This window comes from Gymnogyps californianus, chromosome 7, assembly GCF_018139145.2.
Source record: "Gymnogyps californianus isolate 813 chromosome 7, ASM1813914v2, whole genome shotgun sequence".
NCBI lineage: Eukaryota > Metazoa > Chordata > Aves > Accipitriformes > Cathartidae > Gymnogyps > Gymnogyps californianus.
The window spans coordinates 15897327-15909450 of record NC_059477.1 but is presented as its reverse complement, the minus strand read 5'-3'; the positions used below and the strand labels follow the sequence as shown (position 1 = coordinate 15909450).

General features: G+C 40.2%; 1 protein-coding gene across 1 annotated transcript; it reads left to right on the top strand.

Moving 5' to 3' along the window:
* Nucleotides 1-1946: 1946 nt before the first annotated feature.
* LOC127018700 (inducible T-cell costimulator-like) lies at nt 1947-11683 on the top strand. Its single transcript, XM_050900446.1, is given in 6 exon segments — nt 1947-1988; nt 1991-2063; nt 8101-8139; nt 9091-9429; nt 10867-10979; nt 11594-11683. Coding segments are annotated over 6 exon segments (696 nt in total).
* Nucleotides 11684-12124: the final 441 nt, after the last annotated feature.

Below are 12124 nucleotides of genomic sequence, written 5' to 3'. Positions count from 1 at the left end.
CATCTCTGCATTGGTATAACTGATAAGGTCACAGAGAGGGGAGGGAAGGAGTAAGTTACTCCAAAATAACTATATTGGTTAAAAAAAAAATCTCTTCTCTATCAAAATTACTTTCCTGGCAAAATGTTTAAATTTTTAAGAAGGACAACACATTTTTGAACCCTAACAATACTGATTTGTTTTAAAGCTTGTTTTCACAAAAGATAGCTAAAACTCTGCTCAAAGGAGTACACTCCTACACCTTTATTGGCCTTCCCAGCCGGCAGTAGGCTTTATAGGGACTCAATCCTCCGTGCGTTGTCAGCACACTCTCCCAAAGGTGTGGGTGTGGGTACTTTACACATGATTCTCTTCCTCCCTTAATTTTGTAGCAGCAGCAGCAGCAGCAGCAGCAGCAGCAGCAGCAGCTCTTTTACTATAAGCCTTTCTGGCTGCTTGTCTTATGCTTACTGGGGGGGGCAATAAAGGTCCTGTTTCAGGGGAGGGCTGCTCTGTTGTTTCAGCCCTTCCCATAAGTTGTTATGGGGGACGGGAAAGATGGTCCTGCCTGGAACCTCAGTAGATCCCAATGTGGGTGATAACTTCATAGGCAAAGCTCAGGAGTCAGATGTATCTTTTTCAGCTTTATCATTGCTTGAACCTCCGTATATTACTCTTGAGCTTCAGAATTAAAAGTATACTGCAGAAACTTTGTCTAGTTAGAGTTGCTTAAGTTTGGCTCCAGAGACCTGAGCTGAAAATTTAGATCAAATCCTGACTTGACTCAGGCTTAGCTCTGAATTTATTTAACAAAAGGCAAAGATTTGCAGGGCTTTGCAAAGATTTGAAGAGAGTAAAACACTCCAGTGTCCATGTGAACAGATTTTTAGCAGTAGTAGTGACAGAAATTAAATCACTTTTTGAGGAGGAGTAAACCAACACGTAAAGATTTATTCACACACTACAAAGGAGTGAATCTGTAACCCAGTCCTGTTATCCACAAATTATTTCGTACCACTGCATGACCATTACAAGGACTCAACACCAGGAGTATCTCTCAGGCACCGCCATTAGTCCTTTTTGTCTTCTCTTTGTGCAATCAGAAATGCTAACTGCATCTAATATATTAAACATGATTTAGAAGCTGCTTTTCCAGCATGTTATCTGCACTAAAATTAGTATTATAGGCATAAATAAATAGCCGGTTCTAAATGATTGTAGAACATGTTATCCCAAAGGGTCCTAAAACATTCCCAGAATACAGATGGATAGCAGGCCAGAATAGTGTGCTGCACAAAAGCAGGGAGAGGGAAGGAGAGAAACTTTTGACCTAAGGCCCTAGGGCACTGAGTCAGATCTCCTCCTCTCACAGAGCTGCATGAAGTTTCTCATGTCCACACAGAGCAAGCCTGACCTCCAGGGTGGAAGTCTTATGTTGGAGTGAGCTTTCACAAGTCACAGGGCTGAGGGTATCCTTCTGCAATTTGGACACATTCTTCCAATGAATTCCAGGACCAGGACACACAAGAGACTCCTACCCTACTAACGAACGGTTTCCACATTAGAGCAAGACCATCAGTTACATAAGACCAGCTGAAACTGGTGGGGAGAAGCCAGGTTGCCAGTTGCAAATATGAATGTATTGTAAGTTAATTTAAGGAACCAGTTGCTGACTATGGGCCATCTGCAGGAAGTGTAGTATAAATGACTGTAGCCTCTATCGTGATAGATTTAACCAGAAACAGTCTTTGCAGAAGTGAACATCAAACGTAATGTCAGAAAATCTTTCATCTTCCTGCCTGTGACAGCAAGCCGTGAGGTAGGAAAAAAAAAAGCAGCAAACTCCACAGGTGTGGGCGATAGCTAATGCTGACATAGCTATAACGTAGTCAGGGGTTAAATTAAAAAGTCCTTCTGATCATCATATAATTTCCCCCATTGCCCACAAACCACTTCCTTTTCTACCCATGAATTCTTCCCCATCTTCACAGTAGACAGAAGGCTGGTGCCTCTGTGTCAGGCAAGCATGAAGTCGGTTGCTGTAACTTTCTGTGTCCTCTGCTTTCAGTTTGAAGCCCTATATGGTGAGTAGCATTTTGGATTATTCTCCCTGCAGTAGATGTCTCTATGGTATATAACTCACCCAATGACGGGAGACAGTAAATGAGGCATGATAGCAAGGGGTTGGGAGGAATAGAGGTAATTAAGGGAAACAGCTGCAAAAAGATCGCTCTCAACTTTAATATCACTAGAGTTGGTGGGAAGAGAGTTCCTGCCAGCACAGGGCATTTGCTCTGAAACTAAAAAGTACAAGTTTTCATTGTTAATATTCATTAGCTCATCTGCTCAGTGTTACCCTCTAGCTGTTTAGACTGTAGTGCTCCAGCCAGCTTCCCTTGCTGGGCATAAGGTCTTACAGCAACATGATGGTGAATGGCTTAATAAAGAGAAGCCAAGTTATTGATATTAAACCTGCTCTTGTTTGGGCAGGGAATTTTTATACTATGAAAAATGTATATGGCATGCAAGAGTGGATGAGATCGTTTTGGTGCAGGCTTGAAAAGCAGACTGACTTAAAAGGAAGCGTAACATTCCTAATGTTGTGTTTGAGAAGGTGCATGGTGACAGCACTGATCTCACTCCAGCCATAAACATGGATGTAGCGTTTTACAGGATTCAGTGTTTTATTACAGCTATGTAAAGTAAAATACCAGAGCTCACATTTATCTGTAGCCTCTCTGAAACCCACATACTACTGGGCCAGGATGGAAATACAGATAATATTTGATTAAGAAGAGTCTTTTTTTTCATACATATACTGTCCAAGGATTTAGTATGATGTGTCATATAAGTAAGACCTGAAATTTAGTGCACACAGTTACTAAGCACTATCTAAACATGTTCCTTTGAAGGTCATGCCAAGGGCTATTGAATACGTTTGCTTCTGAAATTCTAGTGAAACAAGATAGGTTTCAAGTCCCCCTGTAGAATTTAAGTACTCCTGAGGTTTCATACAGAATTTAAGAATTTAATTCATACTTTCATTTAAATAAAAACCAGTTTCCAGCTCTTTAGGCAATCCAGATACCCTTCTGAAGGTTAACTAATACAGCGATAGTATACTGAGTTTTCAGATAGATTGAAAAGATGGGTGAAATCACAGGGAAGGAGGATTGTGAACAGTGTCTCTAAAGGGACATGAGCTGCTCTTTCTCTCCTTGAAAAGTTATTCTTAAATCTAACAAAAAATCCTATCAATTTTGTTAAATATTTCTCAGCTGGTCAATTTAGCAGGTATACTTGACCAGCATGCTTTTACATGTGGCTGGAGCTATCTAAAAGGCCATTCCTTGTGGGAAGAAATAGGCTGCAATTTTAAGGGTGCAAATAATTGTTCTATATGATACCGGCATTTCTCCCTTCTTTCTCCCTTCCTTCAAATATGGAGGATAGGTTTGGGCAGGGGGCTGGGGAGAGGAGATGGCAGGAGAAAGACATTGCCTGTAATAAGAAATGGTATCTCTCAGGTTTTTTACCTTACAGTGCTTTCAGCATAAAAAGAACTAATTATTATCATTCTTGCTAAAAAGAAAAGGGCTGTAACAGATCATCTTGATGTAAGACACATTAGCATGATACTCTCATTTAGAGAATAAGCTAGCACTCCAGAGAGTGCTGCCAAGCACTGTGGCAAATTTTTGGGAGTAAAAGCAGAGTAACTTCTGAGATTTTGGGTTTTTTTTGACTTAGCGATTAGCAAGCCCTACTTGTGATCTATGGATAGTTTTTTTCAATGTAAATAGGTCACAGAAGGTGATATGTGTGTGTATATGTGTATTATGATTTGATAACCCAATTGTGATAAAGAAATTGTTTGTAAGAGCATGGAGCCTCTCTGGTGCCTGTAGAGGAACGCAGGCAATGGGATTTTGGAGTACAGAGCTGTAGGATTCCATGGCACTTGAGGCCCTTGCTATGAAACATTGCACATGAGCTTTTGCATGCCAACATTTGCAAAGCATTATCACTGTTCACCCACAGATCTCCTGTTGTCAATACAGGAGGAAATCAAGGTCATTTCTTAGAAGGGTGTCTGAAATATTATCAACAATGGCTGCTGTGTTAGTGGTATATTTTATAAGAGTTTCCGTATTTCACAACATATTTGTACCATAGAAATCATTCAGATTATACATGGCTTCCTAGAGTAATTCTGGCCATTACTTGCTTTGCCCAGAAGCACTGCTTTCCTCTCTTAATCCTTGATTCTTGAAAGATAGGAACATGTTAGTTTTAGGCATATGACTAATGACACTGAATTGACAGTGTCATCTTTCAGAGTGCCGTGAAAGGTCAAAGCTATAGCAACTTAAAAAACTGTGTGTGGTTTCATTATGCATTTAGTGTTAACAAAACAAATGTGTTTGTTTTGAAGGCAGAGTCTGCACTCTCCTTGCTCATCTTCAGAGGCAAACACACCCAAGTGAAATTATGCTTGTTCTTTTTATCAGCTAATTAGTTTTCTGAGAGCTGGGGCAGATAAACAGCAAGAAAACCAAGCAGGAGTATTCTATTCTCCTACCCTAAACCCCAAGTTTTAAAATTAATCTAAAGTGGTTTTTAAACTTCTGTTAGGACCAAAATGCATAATAGATTGGTGATATTTGCAAATAGATTTGGGTCTGCCAAAGAGCAACCAGAAAGCTCAAAATTGCAGTCCCATTAAAACAAAAATAACCCACCTTCCATTGGCCTCAGTGGCACACTACCACAGAAATTCCCAAACATCTGCCAAAGTGCTTTCCCACTGCAGTAAAGATGAAATCAAGATGGAAATGTACATGACAATAAATACACACATACACAGAATGTACACACACACACTCTTTCATAGTTTAACATAGCAAGATGTTACTTTCATACACATGTTCATCTCTTGGATTCACATCTGAACCACAATATTTTTCTTGACACTCTGCTTCACATGAGGTAAGCCAGGAACAACTCTACGCAACTCCACAGTATGACACTGCTATGAAACGAATGAAAGATTTGTTTCCTCTTGTCTCAAAACCTTCCTATGCAATTGAAATAGCTCTTTTATGAAAAATACCAAAAAGGAACCTTACAGCAAAATCTAAGCATTTTTACTACTGAACCAGTGAGATTCATTTTCAACAATACCATGATGTAGTCTTTTATTCACATATTTTTTGAGGTAGTATTAGGGAGGTTTAGTCAGTGAATCTCTCAATATTATTGGATGTTTAAACCCCAGTTTCCTATCTCCCATCCCACTAAAAGTACATTTATTCTGACTGTAGCTTGGCAAATGACATCCCAAATGTGTCTGGCCATTAACCACAGAGTGTTACAGGTCCATAGGATTACCCTAGGAATGAACCGGTACAAATGTGCACAAGAGAACAGCAATCAAGCCCAGGGTGGGGGGAATAAGCCACCTTTTAGTATGCAGTGAGAGCATTCACATTAGGAGCTGATGCAGAATGGCTAGTGAGTTGGAAATTCATATCAGATCTCACCCATTCTTGTCATCCATGTAGACAATTTTGTGTTTTAATCTCAGGCACTGTTAATCTTATTTTAAAATGTGCTCCTTTTATACTATGCTAAGTACACTCTTCTATATAGTCACTTGTTTCAGAGGAATACTAATTGCATCACATTTACCGAAATGCTCATTCAGAGAAATACATTACTGAGTCTTTCTTGAAAATAGGCAGTTAAGGCTTCTGGGCCTGAGAGGATACAAAATGATCTTTCAGCTTGCCACAAGGTCACATGAACTACATGCTTAATGACATCTCTCTGCCCTTTTCCATTAAAAACAAGGATTAAAACCATGATCTCTGACAAACATTTTAAACCACCTGGTATGAAAGGGCCATTTCATTAGCTAACAGCAAAATTGAACTATTCTCAGAGACAGAGAAACGAAATTCAAAGCTGTTGCTTTAGCGCTCAGAGTAGGGTAGCCCCGTGCTCCTCTGGGGCGTTGGGGGAATATGGCACCGCTTGGCTCTGTAGCTGCCCCGACAGAGTCAGCATCTGCCTCTCCTCTCAGATGACCAGTGACAAATGTAGAGGTCTCAGCTACAGGTGGATGCTTCTCAAAAGTATTAGGTCAGTTTACATATTCACCATGCTCTCTAGCTTCTGCTGTATCAATACACTTGTTTTTGTCTTCCCTTCCCTAAATAATTCCCTAAATAATTTGTCTGCTGTTGGGCCTAACTTTAAAGGTATATGTTACCAAACTACAGGCCATCAAACTGCAGAGCATTTTAAAAGACCTTTATTTCAAATGCTGTTCTCATAGCAGCTGTTTTCTTTCACCATGCAACATGCAAGTCATCAAGAACTGTTTCTTTATTTGACCTTTGCTTTCAGCTTTTCAGACTATATACCATTATGAGGGCTTGCACTTTCTGTATCTGTGCCTTCAGCGTATCTAGAGCTCTATTTCACTGTGGACTGGCGAGCTGTGTGTTTTGTCTGTCTTATCTTCACACCAGTGGTACAAGATGCCAAATACCTTGTCTGTTATCACACACTTAAGTAATAGTCCTGAGAGACATACAGATATCAGAACTGTCGCTGAATTAGATAAGGGTGCTGACTGTGCACAGTAAACCAGGAAGAGTGTGATAACTAGAAAGAGGGTAAATCAATCAAAAAGGGATAACAGTTTCTATTGCTTCCCAACTGAGCATCACAAAGTGTCTTTCAGAAGTCCATTAGCTTATGTGTCACACTAAAAATATTTTAAATGAGTATCTTCATTGCAATGCCCTTGCCAATGGTAGTAATTGGGGAGCAAGAATTCAAAGAAGGAAAAAGCATGGATGCTAAAAGATTGCTTCCGTCCGGAAAGAGTTGAGAGCATACAAAGGTACCCAAATGAGAAAAATCTTCCGTTCCTGTGCATATGTAGATGGGATGTCAAAGATAACAGGTACCTTGGGAAAAAGATTATTTATACTGTGTAATCAGTGCAATACCTGGCACAGTTGGGGACCTACTCTGTGTAGATCTAGACTACCATGTAGCAGTAACAACAAGAATAGGATGGTGCATCAAAGTCTTTAAGTATTTGCTCCGTATTTCCTTACCATCATAAAATCCTGATGTAGAGTATATTTCAGTCTAAGCAGCCTGAAGTGAAGAACTTACACAGGCTACCAAAAAATGGGAAAAGCAGATACAGTTTTTTTCTACTTGTCTGCATACCTGTCTGTACCTTTAATTTTAGGGCACTGCAAAAAGAAAAATTCCAAATGAAACACTGTCAGGCTGTGCTATGCTGCCAGTACTGACATACAAACCATTTCAAAGCGGTACATGCGACCAACCCAGCGAGGAAATTCCACTCTCAGTATTACCATAGTGGGTGGTGATGGAGGCAGCGGCTTAAAAAACAAATCCAGAACAATTACTAAAAATGTGCCTGTCTCCTGTAATGGAGGTTGCCTATGCACAACAGACTGTATATAGTTTGATAATCATGAAGAGAAAAAGTTCCTATTGAAAAAGGAACAAAACTGTATGCATTGCTTGAGTATTTTCTTGCTGTATGTATTGGAGCATCTTCCAGATACTCTTTTTGGATGTGCAGAAGATGTTCTGATGCAGTGTTGAGCAGTGAGGGAAACAGAATGAACATAGACCGAAGTGAGCACTTTGGTCTGGAGACAAAGTATAATGCTGGCTCATTGCAGACTCTGGATTAATGAGAAATCAGAAGTATGCTCTTTTATTTGGGGGCAGATTTCCTCAGTATTTTGGGGGAAATTTTACTTTCCTCTCAGCTTCTATTTATGAAGTACATCTATTACTTTGCAGAGGTGTTTTAAGAATTTGTAAATGCTATATGTATGATCAATACTAATTCTTTCTCAATGCATTTTCTTTCTACTTTGATTTTTACATTTCGTGCTTTTATCACATCATATGATTTTATAGTGTAGCACAAACAGGATCGGATAGGCTAATGACACAAATTAGAAAATAACTTCAGCGTCTTAACATTGCATGGCTCAGCCCCTGTTCCTGCATCTCTCTCCTTGAATTTTAAACATGAAACAATTTTGTATTTTTCAGGAGTTGATAGCTGCTCATCAAGACTGTGCAAAAACATTGGTAAGACACATTTGCATAATTTGCTTTATGGTTTTAAATGCCTTTCTAGATCAGAAAATACTGCTGTTGAAGAAAAAAATTGTCATTTTTTTACAGCACACTTTAACATATTTTTATCTGAGGGATTTTCCCATGCTATTGGTTGCTGACTTTTACAAAGTCAAACTGTGAGGTAGCAGGAGGTCCTCGGTCAGTTTACTTTCTTTTTCTTCTCCAAGAAATTTGCAAAATGAGAGTTGCACAACATTTGAGAGTTTTTCAGACAGTTTTTGGGAAGGTCAAATGTGATTTTTTGGATTGCATGTGGGTGCATGCACACAGTGACATTTGTCCTTTACTCCTCCCATTATGTTAGTGATAAAGGTGCTATAGCCATCTAAGTAATTAGGTTTAAACTTTATGTTGTGCCTCAAACCACTATCTACTCTAGAAGGGAAAGATAGGTCTTGTGGTTAAGGCACTTATGTAGGAGTTTTGCGTTCACATCCCATTTTAAGTTTTCAGCTACATCATTAGGGTGCAGATTAGGAACCATGAACCAGAGATGATTATCATCATCTTTGTCTCACCTTGTTTTATCTATGAATAGGACAATCAGTCTGAGGCAGGGATTATATGGCTGTATAGTGTTTGGTCCACGGGGGCCTTTAAACATTATCAGGTAACTCACTGATCCAATGCTAACAGTGGCCTCTCCAGCCTTATAGCGGGTAACAAGCCAGGTCTTATCTCATCTCATTTATTTTCTCAGTAATGTCTGACATGACCAGAATGATGCACTGGTATCTCATTGTCTGGGCTGCTTTCCACAGCCAGACTATTCTGAGTACCTACATGCCTTAAGTTTCAATCACATGGTTCACTTGCTTTGTTTAAATGAGTTTCTTAACATTTTAAGGATTCTTTCCATTGCTATGTGAGTGACTGTACTTATTGTTTTCATGTCTTCAGATCAGCCTCATGTCTCTGACCCCCAGGTGATGGTGGAATTTGAAAATGGAAACTTCAAGTTCACATTCCCCAATCCCAAAAATGTGAGTGAGTTCAGCATGACCCTCTTCAAAGGGCATGAAAAGAAGGAGATCTGTGCACTTCATTTGAGCGAGGAGAAAGTTATCCCCAAGAGTAATGTCACCTACTGCCAGACAGAGCATTCAAATAGCAGCACCACTTTCATTCTTAAAAATCTGGAAAGAAAGCATATCGACATTTATACCTACTGCCTGGAGATGTTCTTACCCCCTCCTTACATAGATTGCCGGCTGAAAGAAACCTATTTGTACATCCAAGGTAAGTTTATTTCTCTTCTCCTGTCACTTCAGTTTACTGATAAGTAGACATTGGGCATAGCTCTGCTGCAGTGAAAAATGTGACTAGAGTTTGCACAGATATTTCCAAGACAGCTTAAAACTACTTAGCAGGGGGCTGGTAACAGTGGAGCTGTGTTGGCAGACTGCTCAGCATGGCCTCTCCATATTCATCTTCTTGGGCAGGTTTTGCAGGCCGTGCTGAGCTCTGCGTATTGTTGGTGGCACTCAAGCTAGCTAGACTACATCTTCTGGAGTACCACACTCCCACCTTTGCCTGCAGCAGAAATTTCCCATTGTCCATTTTCCAGGCTGCTGAATGTAAATGTTAAGATTATTTCTAGCCGGGGAAAAAAATCCATTCTGAGAGCTATCTTCATGTGCCTCGGAAAAAAAAAAATCAGCTGTCAAATATCTGTGCTAGTAGTGGTATATGGAACTCTCTGATGCCACACTGATGTGAAGAAGATGGTGTTCACCTCTCTGAAGCAGGCCTTCAGCTTTAGAATCTTCTTAGAGCAGAAGAGATACACAGCTGCTGAGAATTTTTGGCCTTTTACTGAGAAGGGCTTGGACTAACTTCAGAAGACTCACTGCACAGGCTTTAATTTTGAATTGCCTTTCACTCAGTGGCTCTTTGGTATATTAAGCTGGAAGAGTTAATAATGTTTTTGCTCACACCTCTTTTTGGTTCTCCACGTAGTTCAGTTGCAACATGGTACTGCCTGTTGTCCTTCCCTTGCTATCTTTTCCTATCTCTCAACATCAGGACTAAACAAAGATAGAAGCTGAAATGCTAAGCCTACAATTATGTAGTTAGGTCAAATTATCTCTCAGCCCTCTCTGAACTAAAAACAGCTTCTCAGAATCAAGCTGTGACATCCCTTTTTGTCTGCAGTGTTTCCCAAAGCTGTCCATTTCCGTTTGTACAGATAGCCAGATGCTCCTAGCTATTGCCAGATGTTTCATGCCCTATCATATTTTCTCCCAGACCTGGGCAAGGGTAATCTTGTGTCCCTCAGCTTACCTTCCTATCCAAACATGACTGCCAAAGTCTACCCTTCTTTTGACCAGGCTGCCCTTTAAATCCTCTGTGGTACTCACTGAATGTAAGCTTAAGCCTTGCTCAGATCTGAAATACCATCATGCTCTCAAGCCTGGCTTGGTTTCTTTTCAGTCTACACTTTCAGCCCTGTGTACCAACAGTTTTTCCTCTCCTTCAGGAAAACTGCAATGTTCTGCTTCCTGCCGAATACGCTTTTCCAAGGTGGCTTTTCACCTCAGGAAAATCCTTCTCCACAGCTCACTTTTGCTATTTTATTAATATGAAGAGAAGAGGGGAAAGAATTTGAAAAGTTATCGCTAGGGGAGGGAAAATGCAAATTATCAGTAATGACTTTTTTTGCTTCCCCGTCTCCAGATAAGGAAGACTGCATTTCACTGGGACTCATGTCATGGATAATTATTGGCCTGATCATGTTTGCCATGATTTCCTGTGTCTGCTGTGTTGTAGCATGTTGCTTAAGGAACAAGGTAAGCAAGTCTACGAGATTCTGCAGAATCCTCCTTCCAAGGGTCATGGATGGGGAACTTGATTTAATGAGATTTAGAGGGTGGGACAGGCACATACTCACTCAGCATGTGATATGTTTTTTGACAAAGAGACTGAGTTGTTAATTTACCACTGGAATTCAGTCATTGATGACAGCAGCTCAGATTTAATTTTTCTAAGACAGAATTGTTTATTGATTTAAAGGCTGGGAATCAAAGGAAAGAGGAGAAATGCTGCACAGGTCAGCAAAATTACTTTGGTAAGCAATTCACCTGATTGTTTTCTTCAAGAAGGGGAAACAAATCATCAGTGGAGCAATTCCAGCTCTGTTCTGGAGCAAAACCACTTAAACAAAGAACCGGTTGGCTCAGGAAAGAAAGGAGATCATGGACATTAGTTATTCTTTTGGACAGTGTGTGTTTTTCATTTTCAGTTTGTTTTATTCCAAGTTTTCTATGTGAGTGCCTGTCTATTCTGACTTTAATATTCCCACTGAAAACAGTCAGAGTAACTGCCTTACTTAAAGAGCAAAGGCAGGAGTGGCAGAGGTTAGTGACCACAAAATAAATTCATGGCATTTTCTCTCCGTTGGCAGAATCAGCAGTGTGAATCCAACTCCCATGAGTACAACAGTGAATACATGCCCATGGCAGCAGTGAATGCAGCTAAAAACCCAAGAATCTGAGGTTGTATTAAGCCTAGTTGTACTTGTACCTCTGCTTGTATCTGTTGCAAGGCTTTCTCTGGGAGGGAAAGGGCTGCTTGCTGTGTCTCCCATTGATTCTAGGTGGGTGGGTGGGATTGGTACAGTAGCTTGTTAATGGAGTTCATGCTGCCATGTAGCAGAAAGAGGAAATGAAAAGCAAAATCTCTGGAAATCTTTTGAATCAGAATGGTGGGCTGGTTCCTAGAAATGCAACTGCTTCACATCAGTGCAAAGTAGTGATCTTATGCATGAGGACGAGATGTGAAACTGTTCCATTCAGATTCTTCAGATGATGCGTGGTACCCAAAATCTGTCTGGGAAAGTGATTTGCTAGATTTACTGAGTGTTACTGGCTAAAGGCAAATAATCTGTAGAGGGTGAGGAACTTCCTAACTATTTAAGCCCTTGCATAGTAGCCAG